Source organism: Felis catus, chromosome B1 (genome assembly GCF_018350175.1).
Source record: "Felis catus isolate Fca126 chromosome B1, F.catus_Fca126_mat1.0, whole genome shotgun sequence".
Classification (NCBI taxonomy): Eukaryota; Metazoa; Chordata; class Mammalia; order Carnivora; family Felidae; genus Felis; species Felis catus.
This window is the reverse complement of record NC_058371.1, coordinates 6,157,531-6,178,136: the sequence shown is the minus strand read 5'-3', so window position 1 is coordinate 6,178,136 and position 20,606 is coordinate 6,157,531. Positions and strand designations below refer to the sequence as shown.

Genomic DNA, 20,606 nt, shown 5'->3' with positions numbered 1-20,606 from the left:
CAAAAAACCTCTGACGTGAAGAGTTAGAGTTGGCAACGCGTTTTCAGTAGAGAGCATGGGAGCCGAGTCAGATAATTAAGGACATTTAAGATAAGCTTTCTACACCAAAGACATAGACAAAATGAAATTCACAGGAAACAGACAATAAAGAGAATACTTATGAAATTAAAACACTTATTTAACATATTTGGAAGGAAATAACATTCATTTAAATCTTCAGAAGATATTGTGCTCATGAAAAATTATCTAAGATGGGGAAAATACGTTTTTAAAAGGATCAGAAAACTAAAGAGCTCTTGGAAATTAACAATATCATGCCATAAGTAAAAAAAAAAAAAAATGCCTATAGAAATGCTGGACAATAATATACTTGAGAAACTCTCCCCTGAAGGACAACAAAAAGACAAGGAGATGGATGCAATAGAAGATAAGTAATAACATCAGCTCAGACCAGAATGAGGAGCTAAGAATAGTTGAAGAAATACAAGAATATAGAAAATGGAAAAGAAATCAGTAAAGAAATAATCCAAGAAAAACTTCTCAAATGAAAGGGCATGGATTCTAGATCAAAAGAATCCCTAAGGGCCCAGCATGAGAATGAAAGCAGTGCCACACTGAGCATATTATCGTGACATTTTAGTAGAGCCAGAGTAAAGAAAGATTTAATGTTCTTTAAAGGTGAAGGTGGGGATAAATCACACTCAACAGTGAGACACGACAATGGCATCAAGCTTCCCAAAAGCAATCTGGAAGTCAGAAACAATGGAAAAGTGCCTTCAAGGAAAAATAATATACACCTAGCATTTCACAATCAGCTAAAATATCAATCAAAGGTAAAGAAAGGTATAATAAAGGCATGTTCAAACTCATAGGGTCAAAGAATTTTCCTCTTCTATGTAATCTTTCCAGAAATAGAAGTCATCCAATACATAATTCTTTCAACAACAGTTAATTTTATCAAGATAATATATGCACACTGTTGGGAAATATAAAGGTAAATATCAAAAGAAACATAAAACTGGTCTGAAAAAGGCTGCCTTAATAAAACAGAATGAGAAGTGTAGACCAAAGGATTGTTGGTTTCTCTTTGTTTTTACTATGAACTTCATGGCACTGCACAACTGCCCTTTTAAGCAACATGTACGTATTGTTTTGATAAAATACACAAACATATCTGTCTATCTACCTACCAGAAGGCCATGGAGAGCTGTTGAGGCAGTGAGGGATTATTACTGAGCCAAAATTCTAGGTACAGATGGACACAATCAGAAGAGTTTAGCATTCTGGGTTATTCTTTTCCTAGGGCTTTGTCAAATTTAGCAAACACTGCATAGCACTTCTAAATGCCTCTGAGGACAAGGGGGACAAAAATTGGACTGCCGGCCTCAGAATGGGAAAAGGGAATCTGGCAAAGCCCTCACATCTTGGATGGAGACCCCAAAGGGCTGATACAGAAGCAAGGGTGAACCACACCTACAGGGACCCACACAGGTCTACAGTCCAGTTTTAAATAATCTCCAATCCTGCAAGTGGATTAAGATAATCCTGGATTATGAGCACTAAAAACGTCATGACTGAAGCAAACGTGAATCTATTTTGAAAAACGAAAATACAATTCTAGGTCTCAAACTAATGCTGAACAATTTTAAATATATACAATACTCAACTAAAACACAAAAGCAAAACAAAAAAATGCCCAACAACAAACAAAATATCAAGCTTATCTAGAGATGAAGTGAGAACATAAACCACTAGATAAAACAGAAAAGCAGACCTAGATGCTGCAACTTACCCAACAAAGCCTTGTGGAACGCAGGGAAAGCCCAGCTTTAGGAGAAATGGAGAAGTACAATGCTGTGGAGAGTTTAGCTAAGCTACTCCAGGGTACTGCTGCCGTGGCATCCATTGTGTTTGGCCAAGCAGCCTGCAGGGGTCTTAAACCAGCTCTAACCCCTCATGCAAGCACACACCCTAGATAGCAGCCCCCACAGTCACAAGCAAATGTCAGTTCCCCGGGGGAACCTTGTGACCAACCATCTCCTTCACCTCCAAGGTCCTTCCCCTTGTGTACCCCTTAAATAAGATCCCATGGAGCTACCAAAACCTTACTCTTTGATGTGAACTGACTAATCCATCCCCAGCCTAGGAAGCCCAAAGCATCCATCCTTGAGCCCTGCCTTCTCTCTGGCTGCACCCTGCCCTGACCTCCCCATGTGGCCCCTCCAGGTATGTCATGTACCTCCTCCAGGACCTGTTAATAATAAACTGTTTCAGTTTCTCTATGGCTTGTTGTTGAACTGTGTTCACCATTCAGCACCTTGAGTTCCACTTAACAAATGTTAATTTAACAATGTCATAAAAAAAATGCATATATAAAAAGAAGGTTGAATATCAATGCACCTATCTGAAAAAGCTGGAAAAAGAGCAACTAATTAAAACCAAAGACTGAGTTAGGTGATTATAAAAGTAAGGCCAGAATTAATACAAATGAAAAGGAGGATCAAGAACACCAAAAGCTGGTTCTTTGGAGAAACTAATAAAGTCAGTAAAACCCAGAAAACGCTATAAGGAAAATAAGAGAGAAGGCACAAATAACCACTATCAGTATGAAGAAGGTATCACTATAGATCATGAAGACATTAAAAGATTCAAACAGAATATTATGAATAGCTTTGATCCAATAAATTTGAAAATTTTAGATAAAATGGATACATTTCTAAGAAAAAAATAGCTTTCTAAAATCACTTATAAGAATAGAAAAAATGCATAATCCTGTTTTCAAACAAATTAAAAACTGTAACAGAAAGTTTTTTAAAAATCTACAAAGAAAATGCCAGGACTAGTTGGCTTCATCAGCAAATTATATCAAAAATTTTAAAAATAAATAATACCAAACCATACCAACTTAGAATAAAAAAGAGTCACAATTCTGCAACTTGTTTTATAAAACCAGCACACTAGTACTAAACCACAGGAACAGAAAATGACTAGCCAGTATCACTCCCTGAATATTTGCAAAAAAGAAAAAGAAAGCAAACTGTACCAACAATTATACAGAAAGGATAATACAACCCCACCCCTTGAGTTTATTCCATGACTACAAAGTTGGTTAACATTGAAATAAATGGTTATTCACTACGTTAACAAAGTAAAAATCTTAACATCATCTCACTACGTGCAGAAAACACATTTGATGAAATCAAAAGGTAGATTCATGAAGAAAACTCTTAGCAAATTAGGACCTGATGTTAAAAAAAAACTGCATTAGGTGTACAATAGGTCTTACATATGTAATCTAAAAAACAAAACAGACTCATAAATACAGAGAACTGGTGGGTACCAGAGGATAGAGGGGTGAGGAAATGGGCAAAATATGTGAAGGTATAAACTTCCAGTTACAAAATAAGTCATGGAGATGAAAAGTACACCATAGGGAATACAGTCAATAGTACTGTAGTAACTTTGGTGCCAGATGGTAGCTGGATTTACCCTGGTGATCATTTCATAATATATATGTGTGGAATTCTATGTTATAAACCTGAAGCTAATATAATATTGTATGTCAACTACACTCCAATTAAAAAAAAAATTGCATTAGGTGGGGCTACAGGAGAAAATGGTGGCCTCCACAGGAGTTAAAGTTCCTCCTCGTAATTTTCGCTTGTTGGAAGAACTTGAAGAAGGACAAAAAGGAGTAGGCGATGGTATGGTTAGCTGGGGCCTTGAAGATGATGAAGATATGACACCTCTAAGGTGGGAAGGCATGATTATTGGACCACCATGGACAAAAACAATATACAGCTTGAAAGCAGAATGTGGACCTAAATACCAAGAAGTTCCTCCATCAGTTAGATTTGTAACCAAAATTAATATGAATGGAATTAATAATTCCAGTAGAATGGTGGGTGCATGGAGTATACCAGTGTCAGCAAAATGGCAAAATTCATATAGCATTAAAGTTGTACTTCAAGAGCTAAGACGTCTCATGATGTCCAAAGAAAATGTGAAGCTTCCACAGCCACCAGAAGGACATACAACAATTAATTTTAGTGGATCTCAAACTTGTCTTAAATCAACAACCTTCTACTCATGTTAAATGACAATGCAAAATACCACACATTAAGTAAAAGAATTCCAGCTGGTAAACATGACCTGGAAATTTGTGAGAATATATTTAATATATGTCTACCATTATATTTTCAGCTTACAGGAGGAAAAACGTGGCACCATTTTTTTTCTCTTGTTAAGGCACTGTCATTTAACCATAAACCTGGAGTACTCAGAATTCAGGTTTACAAGATAAAAGCATGGAGAATCAGATGCTGTGGAAGCATGTGTTTCTGAAAAGTAAAAAAATCTCAAAAAGGAAAAACAGAAATGGCATGCTTTATCCATCTTAGTGAAAGAGATTCAAGTTGAAATTGTCTAAAGTAGCAGGTACAATGAATCTCATCACAAATTGTGTTAATTTTTGAAGCGGTGTCGGTGCTGACCACTAGTAGTATCAAAAATATGTTCAGGATTGTTTTGATACCTGTATTATAATAAAAAAATGTTGTGGGGGAAGCTGATGGGTATCTGTTAAAAGCCATTCCTGTGTGTTACGTGTAACAGACATGGTAAATATTTGTTTACAATCTTTGACAAAACATGCATTTAAGAGAAATCAACAAAAAAGGAAACAGGTATATGGATATGTGATTTCGAGATTAAAGTTAGTCTGAAAATGTAAAAAGAAAAAAAAACTGCATTAGGTGAAAATTTCAAAAGTTTTCCCTTGAGTAGAGGAACCAGACAGATGCCTGATATATGCACTCTATTCAACACTGGTCCTCACCAGTGCAGTACATCAAGAAAAAGAAATAAAAGGTATGAGGATTAGAAAAATAGAAATAAAATTAGAAAAAAATAGAAATAAAAATAGAAATAAAATTCAAAAAATTGAATATTATGTGTACATAATATTCAATTGTGTACTTTTTTTAAATCCTAAAAAAGCCCTATCTCATAAATGAATTTGCTAAGTCTTCTGGACACAACGCAGATATGCAAAAACTATTTCTATATACAAGTAACAGAAAAAGGAATTTAGAAGATGCCATTTATTTATTTAAAAAAAATTTTTTTTAGCGTTTATTTATTTTTGAGACAGAGAGAGACAGAGAGAGACAGAGCATGAACGGGGGAAGGTCAGAGAGAAAGGGAGACACAGAATCTGAAACAGGCTCCAGGCTCTGAGCTGTCAGCACAGAGCCTGACACGGGGCTCGAACTCACGGACTGTGAGAACGTGACCTGAGCCAAAGTAAGACACTTAACCGACTGAGCCACCCAGGTGCCCCAGAAGATGCCATTTATAATAGCATCAAAACTGCCCAGAGAAAACTATAAAACATTACTTAAAGAAATTAAAGAAACCAAAATCAACAAAGGCATACAGGTTCGTGGGCTGGAAAATTCAATTTCATAAAAATGTCAGTTCTCTCCATACTGGTCTATTTTTATCAATCCTAATCCCATTCAAAAATTTTTAAAAGCTTTATGCTGCACACTGATAAACTGATTCTTATATATTTGGAAAAGCAAAAGTCAAAGAACAGCCAGGACACCTTGGAAGGAAAAAAAAGAAAGACTTCTGAAGTTTCATTATAAAGAACACTTAAGACTGGTTTGTCGTGAGAACAGATACACAGATACAGAAACATATGGTGGACTGATGACAAAGGTATTACTTCGGAGACCAGTTAAAGGAGATTTGTCAATGAATGGTGCTAAGATAAAAGAATATTCACATGGAAAAAAAAGAAACAACTATTTCATACCATGTATAAAAACCAATTCCAGATGCACCGTAAATCTAGATGTAAAAGGCAAAATAAGGCTTTCAGAAAATAACACAGGAGAAATCTTCATAACCTTGGTATAGGCACAGACAGTTGTGTTTTTTTAAACAAGACCCACACAACAAAGCTCACCACAAAGAAATAATCTGGGTTACAATTATCGACAAAAGATACCATAGAGAAGATGAAAAGACAAACCACAGAGTTAACTGAAAATCTTGCAATTCATATGGCCAGAAAAGATTCTGGTCAACTGAAAAATAGAGAGAATGCTTACAAATCAAGAAGGAAAAACCCAATGGAAATTAAGAGCTGGAGCCCTGAACAGACTCAAAATAAATATACGAAAACATGCAGAAAGATAGAATTTCAAGCCATGATGATATACCACCAGACACGCACCAGATGCGGACAGGAAAGACAAAACCAAGTACAGTTGGCAGTGGGGCTCTCGAACGCTGCTAGAAGTAACAGGTGTCAAGTCGGAACCATCGCTGTCTCCCTCAGATGTGAAAATGGCCTATCACACAGGAAAACTGCTTGTTTTCAGAGGATACATACTGAACCTGTTTGGGGGCAAATTTTATCTGGGACTTACTTTCAAACAGTTTAGGAAAAAACACTTTCACACGTAAATATACTGCATAGAAGAAACGATGACGCAACAAGTATGTTAAGATGTTAACAATTATCGAGTCAGGGCGCCTGGGTGGCTCAGTCGGTTGAGCGTCCGACTTCAGCTCAGGTCACGATCTCGCGGTCCGTGAGTTCGAGTGCCGTGTCGGGCTCTGTGTCGACAGCTCAGAGCCTGGAGCCTGCTTCCGATTCTGTGTCTCCCTCTCTTTCTGTCCCTCCCCCATTCATGCTCTGTCTCTCTCTGTCTCAAAAATAAATAAACATTAAAAAAAATAAAAAAAAAAAACAATTATTGAGTCACTCTGTTCAACTTTTCTATCTGAAAATTTTCTCAATTAAAAGGTGTGAAACAGGGGCGCCTGGCAGGGCTCAGCCAGTTAAGCATCCGACTGTTGGTCTCGGCTCAGGTTATGATCTCAAGGTCCGCGTCAGGCTCTGCACCAACAGCGTGGTGATTCTCTCCCTCTCTCTGCCCTTCCCCTGCTCGCTCTCACTCTCTCAAAAATAAACAACCTTAAAGAAAAAAAAAAGAGAAAAACAAAAAGATCCAAGGAGATCTAAGATCTTAATACTACTCTTTTTTTTTTATTTTTTTTAAGTTTATCACTTTTGAGAGAGAGACAGAGTATGAGCAGGAGAGGGCCAGAGAGAGAGAGGGGTAGACACAGAATCCAAAGCAGGCTCCAGTCTCCGAGCTGTCAGGACAGAGCCTCACGTGGGGCTCGAACTCACAATCCACAAGATCAAGACCTGAGCTGAAGTCGGACGCTCAACCGTCTGAGCCACCCAGGCACCCCTTAATACTACGATTAAAGGCCATTTTGTCAGCTCCCACACTCCACGGCCTTTTTCTCAGCCAGTGTAATTTGTTTTAGCCCAAGTATGCAGCAGGTATCAAAACAAAGCCTTTGAATTTTTTTTTTCAACGTTTTTTATTTATTTTGGGGACAGAGAGAGACAGAGCATGAATGGGGGAGGGGCAGAGAGAGAGGGAGACACAGAATCGGAAACAGGCTCCAGGCTCTGAGCCATCAGCCCAGAGCCTGACGCGGGGCTCGAACTCACAGACAGCAAGATCGTGACCTGGCTGAAGTCGGACGCTTAACCGACTGCGCCACCCAGGCGGCCCCTCCCCTTTTTTTTTTTTTTTTTTAAACAAAGCCTTTGATCTCTCCATCAGGGAAGGGACTAAGACAACAAAATTTAGAAGCACCCTCTCTGCCCGTAGGTGAATGCCACCCTGGGTTTTACACCCTGGGTGCCTCTCTTGCCTCAGCCTAAATAAACTCTGGCCCTGCCTTCAACGATCTTCTCACCAAGTTAATGGTTTTAAAGTTCCATCTTTGAAGTTCATCCTTCTTCTGACGTGCAGACTTGTTTTCCAGAATCTCCCGGCATTCTCCTTTCGTCCCTGGGTCCAGGGCTCCCATCACCTGTCCTCCACACACTAAATAGGCTCCACTCTCAGCACCTTGCATCCTAAACACCTGAGCCATGACACCTGGCCCACATGGTCTTGCCCCTAAAATGTTACCTCTAGCCTTAACTATCTCAAATTCCCTACGTGTGGATCCAAATGTCCGTCAGATGTTTTCAATAGGCCCAAATTCGCAATCTTTCCCTTAAAAGATTTCTTCCTCCTCCTATATTTCTCACTTCGGCCAACAACATCCTGCACCCAATTAACCAATGGCAGAAGCCCCGTGTCTATCCTAGAGTCTCCTCTCACCACCCACAAAACCAACTGTTCTGTAATCTTACTGTTATAATGTGGTCCTATCATGCAACGTGGCCCACCCGCCACCTACCCACTGCCTTTGTCCTTCTTCCTTCCTGTTCTAAGCAGTAACTCCCAAAACAAGAAAATCCAAGTATTTCTATCACGTAAAGAGGACTGCCACGCGCAGCCAGGGGAAAATGACTTTCTCACCTTTGCTCCCATGTCCACAAGTTGGTTTGTAAACGTCTTTGAATAATTTTCTGTTCCGTTTACTGACCAGACTTCCACATAGGCCACTACATCTGAAAACAAACAAGATATTAACACGCAACCAATTTAGGGCTCCTGGGTGGCTGGTGGGTTAAGGATCCGACTTCCGCTCGGGTCATGATCTCACAGTTCCTGGGCGTCGAGCTGAGAGCTCCCAGCCTGCTTGGGATTCTCTTTCTATCAAAAATTAACAAATACTAAAAATTTTTTTTTAAAAACCCACGACATGTAATATATTTGAAATTCTAACATTCCTCTCCAAGGATTTCAACAGATTTTCATCTTGTTCTACTTACATCAAAAAGTAAATTTAAAGCTTCTTCTAACAAACACCTACGCCAAACAGCATCAGTGCTACTACGGTTCTTAAAACTTCAAGCCAAGAACAACTTTATTCATGCGCATGTGGGGCTTACCTTCTTAACGCTGGATGCTCTTCCCAAATGCCTAAACCCTGCTTAACTCCCCAAATTCCCAAACCGTGCTCAACTTTCCTAGTGAAGAGCATGTTCTCCACAAAGGACCATACAACCACCCAACTTTACACTGTGTACAGGGGGGCAGCCCCCCGCATCCACAGAGGGTGGTGACACACGGGACTCAAGGACAGCCCCACACCCAATAGGGGCGGTGACAGCACCGCACTGGGGGACAGTCGCCTCCATGCCCCACATGATAACCCCCCACTCGCCAAAGGGACACCCCACAGGGATGGTGACAGTACTGGACTCAGGGATACCCCACAGGGACGATGGCAGTACTGGACTCGGGGACAGTCCCCGCCACACCGCACAGGGATGGTGACAGCCCCCCCACTCCCCACAGGGACACCCCACAGGGACGGTGACGGTAGTGGACTCGGGGACAGCCCCCCACTCCCCACAGGGACACCCCACAGGGACGGTGACGGTACTGGACTCGGGGACAGCCCCCCACTCCCCACAGGGGCACCCCACAGGGACGGTGACAGCCCCCCACTCCCTACAGGGACACCCCACAGGGACGGTGACGGTACTGGACTCGGGGACAGCCCCCCACTCCCCACAGGGGCACCCCACAGGGACGGTGACGGTAGTGGACCCAGGGACAGCCCCCACTCCCCACAGGGACACCCCACGGGGAGGGTGACAGCCCCCCACTTCCCACAGGGACACCCCACAGGGACGGTGACGGTAGTGGACCCAGGGACAGCCCCCACTCCCCACAGGGACACCCCACGGGGAGGGTGACAGCCCCCCACTTCCCACAGGGACACCCCACAGGGACGGTGACAGCCCCCCACTCTCCACAGGGACAGCCTCCCTCCACAGGATGCCGGGCTGACTTCCGGAAAGGCCGAGCTCGCGTCCCCACGAGCCCCGCGAGCTCCGTCCACACGCTCGCCGAGATCTGGGCGCCCGCCCTCAAGCCCGCCCGCCGCCTCCGACTCAACTCCCACTCCCCTCACCTTTCAAGACCCCGCCGCCTGGCGTCCCGGGAGCCTCCATGAGAGCCCCGCAACACGCGAACCCGCTGCCCCGTCCCAGGCCGCGCTAGCCAAGAGCGGGTGGCACTGAGCATGCGCAAGACTGACGCGCGCCCCTCCCCTCCGGCTCTGAGGAAATCTGCTAATCCGCGTTTTCTAAACAGCCCGGGGAGGAGGAGCGTTGGTAAAGTCCCAGCTCGCGTTAAAGGAGACCGAGGGGCTTTTCCAGCGCCCACACTCGGATTCGTCCAGCAGCCTAATAACGCTGGTCAGCGTCCCCCTCTGCGAGTCTTTCGGTCCTCTCGGAAATTACGAGGACGGGTGTCCTCAAAAAACCCCGAATCAAACCCTTCTGTCTCCGTAAGGACACTTGGAAGCTTCCCGGAGCCACATCTGGCGCACCAGGGAGCGGCGGACGCTTAGGAGGCACAGTCCTAGGTCGCAGGCCGGATGGGACTTCCGAGAGATAACTGCTCAGAATCTCCTACTGCGAAGTCTCACCCTCACCCCGCGCGCACCAAGTCCTCGTGTGCCGCCCTGTAGTCGGCGCACGGAGTTCCGGTTCGGGGAGCCAGGCCTCTACTCCTCCGCGTGCGCGAGAGCTCGTGGGGCCAGGGGCACCTCTAGAGACCCCGGGCCTCGGATCCCGCGGTGGGGGGGGGGGACCCCGGGCCTCAGATCCTATCGGGGGGAATCCTGGACCTCAGATCCTGCGGGGGCTTGGAGGGCGAAGGGGAACCGGGTCTCAGACTCCAGTAGGGCTATACCTCAGATCTTGGAGGGGGGGGGGGGTGGGTGAAGGGGATCGGGGTCTCAGACCCCGCTAGGGGGATCCCGGACCTCAGATCCCGCAGGACTAGACCTCAGGCCCTGCGGGGGGAGGGGGGTTCAGACATCGCTGGGGGGTGGGGGAACCCCAGACTTAAGATGCCCACTTGGGAGAGGAGAGAGAGCCGAGTCTCAGGCTCCACTGGGATGACGCTGGGACTCAAATCCCGCGGGGAGGCGGGGCGACAGGGATCCGGGTCTCAGACCCCTCGGGGGGGGGGGGGGGTGGGGGTGGACCCTAGACCTCAGATGCCTGCCGGAGGTACGCTGGACCTCAGACCCTGCGGGGGCGGGGAGAGCCGAGTCTCAGACCCCGCTGGGGGGAACTCGGGACCTCAGATCCCACGGGGGCACGCTGGACCTCATCTTGTGGGAGGCGGGGGAGCCAGGTTTCAGACCCCGCGGGGGGTCTATGGGGACCCCGCACATCGACCCAGCGAGAGGATGTGGGACCCCAGGCCGCAGATCCCGGCTAGAGATGTACCCTAAACCTCTGACTACCGAGGCGGGGTGAGGGCGCGGGGAGCCTTGCCGGGCCATCCCACTCGCGTTTTGCCGCCCGCAAATCCCGGAGCGGACTTCTCCGGGCGGGATCGGGCGAACCTGGGAGGTAGCGGGGAAGACCAGCGTTGGTGAACAGCCTTGTAGCAGCGCGGTTGAGCCTCCCCGGGATTCAAACCTCCCGCCCTTTGAGCTCCGCCCACTCCCGCAGGGCCCACCCCGGGCACTGCGCGCACGCGTGCTGCTGGGAGCTGCTGGCTTTGGCTGGGCTGCGCGAGCTCCCACTTGTTCCTGGAGAGGACTTTTAGGGCGGGGAAGGGCTTGCTTGGTTTGTGTTTAATCTCCCTGAAACACTAAATCAGTTAAAGGGTCCATGCCGTCTGTATTAAAGGATGAACCACCGAATGTATAAAAACCTTCATTTCCAATGATTTCAGCCCCATCTTTGTGTTTTATCCTGTAGAACATATCTCATTCCGGAGCTAAGTGGAAAACAATTTTAAAGTTAAAAGGACTTCCTTGTAACCTAATGATTAGAGTACGGGCTCCATTTTGGAGTCAGACTGGACTTGGACTTTGGAGACTACTATCCACCACTTACTAGCTGTGAGGTACTGATGTGAGTCACTGAAACTTTTCAAGTTTCATTCTCCTGTTAAAACGAACAAAAAAACCTCCACCTTAATAGTAGAAATAGTAGCTGACATTTGTTGAGCCCTTTATCATGGGCTCTAGAGGTATTTTCAAAATTAATCTTACCTAGGAGGTGAAGGTTCTTATTCAATTTACAAAGCATATATATAAATGTATTTCCTCCTAGATTCTCACTAAAATTCTGTCATTTTAGAGGTGTTCATTATCGTACCGTGGGGGCAACAGTGGACTGATTCTCCCCCTCCTCACCCCTATTCCTTTACAATTAAAAAAACTTTGTCTTATTCTACGTTGGTTCATTTTATGCTCACAGAAGCTCTGTTAGAAAAAGTGAGCAATATTATCTCACTTACACAAATAAGCAACCAGGTTCGAGGGAAGTTATCTGACCAGTCCAAGGCAACATAGTAACTAGTGGTGTCAGTTGAAACTGGAAACCACACATATTTAGGACTTTTCTACTAAATCCAGTGCAGGGTATATGTACGTATATGGACCACCATCCTCTCCAGTCTTCCTTTCATCCATCCATTCATTCATCCCCATTTGTTATGGCAGCTGTTAATAGGATCCAACCAGCACACAGGTTCTAAAGAATTACCTTGAGCACATGCATACCTTGAGCCAAAACCCCACTTCCTAGACTCAAATCTCTGATCCATAATCACATCATTATCACAAATGGTTGGCCTAACAAACTGAAGAAATGGTAACACCTTTACTTGGGAGTGTGAGCTCAACTCAGTATTGAAGATAAAGTTATTGTCCTCACCAAGTAAGTGACAGTGAATGCTAAGAAGATTTAGAATCACATAATGGCGTGATAAAACAGATAAAACCAATCACCTTTGCCATCCAAAAGGTGGTATAAAGGGGCACCTAAGTGGCTCAGTCAGTTGGGCTCTTGGTTTTGGCTCAGGTCATGATCTCACATTTTGTGGGTTCAATCCCTGCATGGATGGAGCTCTGTGCTAACTGTGGAACCTGATTAGGATTCTCTCTCTCCCTGTTTCTCTGTCCCTCCTTTGCTCCTGCTCTCCCTCTCTCTCTCAAAACAAATAAACATTTTTTAAATGAAAATAAAAATTGTAAATGGTGGTATACAAGTTCAGTATTTAGTAGGTTCTTCAGCTTTAAGGTCACAAATATTTTCTCCTATGATTTCTTTTAGAAATGTTATAGTTTTAGGCTTTATCCTTAGTTTTAGGATCAATTTTGAGTTAATTTTTGTATATGGTAAGGATAGGGCCCTAAGTTTGTCTTTTGCATGTAGATATCCAAATGCTCCAGCATCATTTCTTGATAAGCTATTTTCTCCACTGCATTCATGCTTTTGTACCTGAGTCAAAATCAGTTGTGCATATATGTATGGTTTATTTTTGGACTTTCTGTTTCATTGAGCTATTTGTCTAACTTTATACGAATATTGTATTGTTTTGATTACTGTGGTTTTATAAGTAAGTTATAAAATCAGATAATGTAAGCCCCAAAACTTTGTTCTTTGTCAAAATTGTTTAATGTAGTCTAGATCTTTTGTATTTCCACATGAATCTTAAAATCATCTTGTCATTTTCTACCAAAAAAGAATAAAATACCCTGCTTGGATTTTGATTGAAATTATGTTGAATTTCAGATCTATTTGAAGGAGAATTGACATCTTAAAAATATTAACTCTTTTGATCCATTAACATTTATTTAGGTGTTCTGTAATTTCTCTCATCAATGTTTTGTATAATTGAGATGAGTCTTTTTACAACTTTTGTCAAACTTCAAATCCCAAATTTCAAATTTCAAATTTTGCCAAATTTCAAACGTAAGTATTACCATTTTTTATGATACTGTAAATAATTTTTACAATTTCCATTTCTGTTAATATATGGGAATATAATTGGAGGGGAGGTGGGTGGGTGGATAGGTTAAATAGGTGATGGGGATTAAGAATGCAGTTGTGATGAACACAGGTGTTGTATGTAAGTGATGATTCACTAAATTGTACACCTGAAACTAATATTACAATTTATGTTAACTATATGGAATTTAAATAAAAATTTAAAAAAGAAAAAAATAGTTCTAATAGCTTTTGTACATTCCCTGTGAAGTTCTGAAGATAGCCACGTTGTCTGTTTTAGGAAGAAACCTTTTCTTCTTCCAACTTGGGTCCAATGAGTGGGGGGGGGGGGCCTGCAATTAACAATAGATTAACAGAAGGGTGGTGCCTGGGTGTCTAGGTCAGTTAAGCATCCAACTTCAGTTCAAGTCATGATCTCACGGTTTGTGAGTTCCAGCCCCAGCTTCAGGCTCCGTGCCGACAGCTCAGAACCAGGAGCTTGCTTCGGATTCTGTGTCTCCCTCTTTCTCTGTGCCCCTTCCCCACTCATGCTCTGTCTCTCTCTCTCTCAAAAATAAATAAACATTAATTTTTTTTTTAATAGATTAACAGGAGGAAAAATAAGGCTTGTTTTCATGTGTTGTCTGTACAGGCGGAAGTACTCAGTAGTGCGTAATTCACTAAACAGCTAGAGATGAAAGGTTCATATACCAAACCTAATGAAGTAGGGCGGGGAGTTTGGGGCTTTATGGGAAAGTTCTACTGAGCTTTGTGATGCTCATGGGAATTGGGGCAGTCTGTTTCCCTGGCAGCTGCATTCTTAGGAAACTCCCTCAGAGGAGTGCTTAATGGCGCTGTATTTTCTGGAGGCTCTGTTTTCAGGTAAGGAGAGTTCGGATAAGATTTGTTCCTGCGTCTTCTTTAGCTTGAATGTTTTCACTTTAATCTTTATACCAATTCTGGGCATCCAAGTGAGTCCCCACATCTACAAATCAAGGCAGCATTGCTTCCCGCTTTTCAGTCTGGGTGTCTTTGCTTTCTTTTTCCTGCCTGCTTACACCGGCCAGAGCCCAGTCCATTGGTTCTCCATCAAGGGGCAGTTTTGTCCCAGGGAGACATTCTTGGCTGTCACGATTCGGGAGGGGGGATTACTACCAGCATCTAATGGGTAGAGATCAGGGATGCTGCTAAATACCTTCTAGTGCACAGGACAGCCTCCAAACCAAAGAATTACCCAGGCAAAATGTCAATGTTGCCAAGGTTGAGAAACCCTACTCCCAGCAGAATGTTGGATGGAAGTGGTAAGAGCCATCTTCCTTGTCTGGTTCTGCATTTCAGGGAGAAGCATCTGGTCCCTCAATATTAGCTGTGACGTTAGCTGTGGGTCTTTCACAGATGCCCTTTACAAGGTTGAGGAAGTTCCTTTGACGTCCTACTTTGCAGGAGTTGTCCATTTTTTAATTTGGGAATTTTTGGAACCAGGATGTTTGATTTTGTTAAGTCTGTGTGTTTTTAATCTACTGAGATAGATGATCATATGGGTTTTTTTCTATTTTGTGAGCAGTGAGCTACACTGACTGATTTTTGAATGTTGAAATAACCTTGCATTTCTAGGATAAACCCTCCTTACTCATGATGTCTTGTCTCTTTAATATATTGTCTGATCTGTTTTGGTCAACTTTGTTTAGAATTTTGTACATGCCTCTTGCTCTGTTTGTGACAGATCTGGGTCCTTGGTTTTCTTGGAGCAGGATTCTCACACAGAATGTGGTGACACTGAGGCTTTTCTTCCCAGGAAGCAGCTTTTATTCTTTTTGAGTTTGTACCCAAAGAACTGAGTCCCGAACATCCCGTAGCATAGTTTTTTTATACATTTTCTCTTTCTTTGTCTCCCATATATGGTAACACACACAAACATGTAGTCTGATTAAGTAGTCTCAGTTTACAAGGTCATGAGGGATGTTGTCACGTAGGCACGTAGCCAGGTTACCTTGAAGTTGTTTGTTTGTTTTTTTTTCTTTTCTCTCTTTTTCTTTTCTCCTTAGGGAGGAGACCCTACCACATTCTTGTAATGGAAACTTGGATATACAGGAAGGAAAAAAAAACCCCAAAAACTGTTAAAATGTGGGGTAAATTTAAATGAATGTTGACTGTACAAATAAAAAAGAACATAAACGTTGATTCTATAAACCATCAATAATAGTCTTCTGACGTTAACATACAGTGTGTACCCAGCAATGATGCCTGACAGTAGTGATGTATCAGTCAGGAAGCTCAGATAGTGAAAGTACTCTCAGGCCCTTTCATTTTACAAGAAGTGAAAGTACTCATTTTCATTACAGTGTGATAAGGCAGGGATGTCTTTCCAATGTCTAGGGAAATCAAGAAGAAATTAAATATTGTATAACTATCAAAATAATAAAAGAGGAAATGAAATAATAAAACATAATCCATACAAAAAAAAAAAAGGAAAAAACATGTAGCAAGCAGGAAAATGCTCATAAGACACGGTAGATTTAAATCCAAATTTGTCAATAATTAAGTAAAGCACCCATACCTGATGGAAACACTCAAGAGAATAGAATTTGTTATTTTTTTTTAGTATATATGCATACAACCAAAGCCAAGATCTTACTCAATGGGGAAATACTACAGGCATTTCTACTAGATTCAAAAGAAGGCAAAAATGCCCACTGTGTACACAATTATCCCACGTTATACGGTGGGCATATTAGCTACTCTAGTTAGACAGAGACGTCAATAAGTGGCTAAAAATTTTCCAAGGGTGGAAAACCCTTGGAATCACTGATAAAACTAAAATAATAAATTCAGCAAAGATCCAGAAATAAAATAACATACAGTTAGAGGCTGCACAGGTAGAGAAAACTCCATGGGCAAAAACAAAAATAAAGAATAAACTTTAGAGGAAAATGTGCAAAACCTATATGAGAATAACTTCACAACACTCCTGTAAAACACAATAGCGGCTTTGAACAAATGAAGAGACATCCCTTGTTCTTAGATGGAGTGCTTAACATCATAATGATGTCTGCTCTAACTGAACGCAATCCCAATTAAAAAATATCAGTAAAGGTTTTGATGGAGCTGGACAAGTTGATGCAAAAACCCACGTGGAAAAGCAAATATATCAGACTAGGAAGTCCCTGGAAAAGAAAAGCTACAAAGGGACCAACACAGCAGACGTAGCTGTCGTTAAAACTGTGGTCCTGGCACATGACCAGACAAACGGGCCAGTGGTGAGGGTCCAGAAACACACCCAAGTTCATGTGGACGTTTGCTATATTGTTAAGGTAGTGTCGCAAATCATTGCATCAAAGATAAATTTTTGGTGTCATCGGGAAAAATATATATAAAATTAAGTCAGTATTTCCTACCGTACGTAAAACTAAACCTAAAATGGATTGGGGATCTGAATGTAAAAAAAAATGTAAACACAAGAACACACTATTCACATGGGTGAAGGGTGGAGTGGTGAATTCCAATATAACCTGGGTGTAGGGAAAAAGCTTTGTAACTGCAGCTCAAACAAAACCAGATGCAACAGAAGAATGGTTAAAAACAGAAAGCAACATACCATGAACAAATGCAAAAGGCAAGGACAGAGATCGGAGTCAGAGAGATTTGAAAGTACTGTGAAGGATGGGAGGAGGGGAGGGGCCAAGGAACTCAGCAGCCTGGAGGGGCTGGGAAAGGTCAGGAAACAAACCCTGCCCCAGAGCACAGTCCGCAGGCACTGTGACTCAGTCCAGTGAGACTCACCACAGACTTCTCATTTCCAGAACAGCAAGGTAATAAATTTACTTGTTTGGAAGAAAAAAAAAAAAAATTGGGGGGAGGGAGGAGGCAACTGAAAAACTGGAAAAACATAATATTTCTAGCATATTTTTTTAAAACTCTTAAAAGCTTAAGAAGAAAGACCAAATATTATATAGAAAAATGGGCCAAGGGGGGTGCCTGGGTGGCTGGGTGGCTCAGTCGGCTGGGCGTCCGACTTCGGCTCAGGTCACGATCTCACGGTCCGTGAGTTTGAGCCCCGCATCTGGCTCTGTGTGGACTGGTTGGAGCCTGTAGCCTGCTTCGGATTCTGTATCTCCCTCTCTCTCTGCCCCTCCCCTAACTCGTGCTCTGTGTCTCTCTCAAAAATAAATAAAAATTAACAAAAATTAAAAAAAAAAAGGCTAGATAAATGTGAATCCCTTACTTTGGATTATTGTACTATGGAAATACACACTAAAGGGTTTAGGGTAAAGGAATGTCACGTTTACAACTTCCTGTCACATTTTTCAGGGAAAAAACCCAGGCACACACATATCCATTCATATAGGTAGAGAGGAAATGATAAATGTGGTAAATGTCAACATTTCGGGAATCTGGGAATGGCCAGTAGGAATTCTTTGTACTATTTTTGTACTTTTTTATAAGCCTGAAATTCTTATTTTTTAATTTTTTTAATGTTTACTTATTTTTGAGAGAGAGTGCGCACTTGCGTGCCCAGTGGGGGAGGGGCAGAGAGAGGGAGGGAGGGAGAGAGAGAGAGAGAGAGAGAATCCCAAGCAGGCTCTGGGTTGATAGGGTGGAGCCTGACACAGGGACTTGATCTCACAAACTCTGAGATCATGACCTGAGCTGAAATCAAGAGTCGATGCTTCACTGACTGAGCCACCCAGGTGCCCCTAAGCCTGAAATTCTTTAAAACATAAAAAGGTTACAACAATTGTGGCAGGAAAAGTAGCTGACTGGGCTAGACTGTGCTCACCCCCATGGTCCTAATCCCTCAAGGGAAAAGACAAATACTGGCCTCGAGTAAGTGGTGGCCTCGACCTGCCCAGTGTGGTTCCAAGCAGCTAGACTGTTCTTGCTTAGCAAATAAGGGATCTGAGAATACTCAAGCAAGGAATCAACGTAATCATTTAATATAGCTAACCCTATCATTCGAAAAGCAGGAGTACGTGGGTGGTTCAGTCATTTGTGTGTCTGACTCTTGATGTCCGCTCAGGTCATGATCTCTCAGTCGGGAGATCAAGCCGCTCATCGGATTCTGTGCTGAGCCTGGAGCCTGCTTGGGATTCTCTCTCCCTCTCTCTCTGCCCCACCCAGCTTGTGCTCTCTTTCACAATAAATAAATAAACATTAAAAAAAAAAAAAAGGAAAAGTAGCTACGCTATACCATTGACGATCATTTGTGCAGAGTTCAGGATTATTTTAGTAGAGAATTAAAAGGTCTAGAAAAATACTGGCTTAAAATACTATATCAAACACACACACACACACACACACACACACACACACAAAACCTATTCCTTATATGAACCATAAACTGAAAAGATATTTACTCTGTCCAGGGAAGAGTCTCAAGTGTAGAGGTGTTTTGATTTAGCACACTATTTCAAGGGCGGCCTCAGAGCTGTCACAAAAGCCTTGTTCAAATAAATACGTAAATAAAAGGCTTAAGCCAGCAACCCATCCCTGACACACAGAAAAATACTGAAGTTAACCGATGTTATCATCCAATCCAGTGCTATTTGTTTTTCAGATTAGAGAAATAAATTTGAATCAGCCTTAGAACTCAGGTCTTTTGACACATTCGAAAGAAAACCGCAGCCCCAAAAGGAGTCACTTGGGTGAAGGCCCCAAATCAGTAGTCCAAGCCTTAACATCTAACCTAACTGCAGTTCCAAACCTTGGAAATGTAACCTTCAACCAGTCCACAGAACTTCCTGGTCATTACAGGACGTTTGCTGGTGTTAGGACCTTAAAGGAAAGGGAGAGACCCCTCTGCTCCCCTTAGGAGGGCAACTTTGCCTAAACAGTGCAGTCTACGCTAATACATTCTTTTCTTCCCTTTTTTATGCCCTCTCTCTGCCTTTGAAAACCTTTCTTTCATTTAGCTCCGCGGACCCCCCTTTCTAGTTAGTAGAAGGAATGCTGTCTCATTCATGACTTGTTTAATAAAGCTAATTAGACCTGCAAATGTACTCAGTTACCTTTTTTTTTTTTTAAACAGATGACAGTTGTGGGGTTCTCAGATTTTTAATGCTCATTTCTCTCCGCAGGTGTTTATTGAGCATCTTGTCTGTACCAGGAACTGCATAAGGCTTTAAGCCTATGGTAATGAGCCTCTTGCCGGATTCACTACCTCTTCTTATCAGAGGGAGAATCTAGCATCGAAGCTGAGGACTGCACATCGCATTATCAAGGACAAAGTTAATTAAAACTAACGCGCTCCAAGAAACGTGACCTCTGTACGCATAGGCTGTACTTTTATTTTTCTGCCACTGCGTTTCCATTCAGGGTTTTTAATAAAATAGTATAATCTAAAGAAAGGATCTGCTGAAGTCTAAAACAAGTTGTCTGTGCTTCTTCATTCTACTCTCCGCAGAAGGATAAACGATGAAAGCCACTTTTCTCTGCCAACACTCACCCTCAATAAAAGGGGTATATACTAGAAAGCCCTTTTATACACACTGAGGACAAAGGAAGAGTGGAAAATATTGACTTTTGTGGGGCTCACACTTTAGCTCAGCTCAGCAGGTTTCTTCCAGACAACCTGACAAGGCCTGGACATGAATCGAGACGTGCACATCTCCGGCAAGTCCGGGCTGCAGAGTCGGATAAAAGGCCTCGTGCTTCAGAAGGGAACCCTGGTTCCCCAGAGTCTCAAGTTCCCTCTGGAATGGTCTGTGCTCAACAGCACAGCATAAACATTTAGGGCAGAATCGGGTCTGGGTTTCCTAGGAGTTCATGAATTTCAAAGGCCAAGTGGAGACCACTGAGTTACAGTTCCCTCTGTGGGGTCCTACAAAACCCAAAAAAAAGAAGGACAGTGGGGAGAAACTTGACT

General features: G+C 42.9%; 2 protein-coding genes and 1 long non-coding RNA gene across 9 annotated transcripts in view; 2 read left to right on the top strand and 1 right to left on the bottom strand.

Moving 5' to 3' along the window:
- Positions 1-10,515, bottom strand: part of MCPH1 (microcephalin 1) — a 271,189-nt gene extending 260,674 nt beyond the window's left edge. The window contains exons 1-2 of one of the 7 annotated variants that reach the window (XM_045055128.1): positions 9,916-10,515; positions 8,409-8,500 (exon numbers count right to left, since the gene is read on the bottom strand). In XM_045055128.1, coding sequence (XP_044911063.1) covers positions 8,409-8,500; positions 9,916-9,955 — 132 coding nt within the window. In that variant the 5' untranslated portion in view covers positions 9,956-10,515. 7 annotated transcript variants of the gene reach the window in all.
- LOC123385192 (ubiquitin-conjugating enzyme E2 variant 2-like) lies at positions 3,617-4,096 on the top strand. The gene has a single exon (XM_045056957.1). The coding sequence runs from the start codon at positions 3,617-3,619 to the stop codon at positions 4,094-4,096; it is 480 nt and encodes a 159-aa protein (XP_044912892.1).
- A 3,979-nt stretch (positions 10,516-14,494) lies between the features above and the next one.
- LOC109499379 lies at positions 14,495-20,010 on the top strand. Its single transcript, XR_002156657.2, has 2 exons — positions 14,495-14,626; positions 19,819-20,010. It is a non-coding gene; the product is annotated as an uncharacterized LOC109499379 (long non-coding RNA).
- The last annotated feature ends 596 nt before the right edge of the window (positions 20,011-20,606 follow it).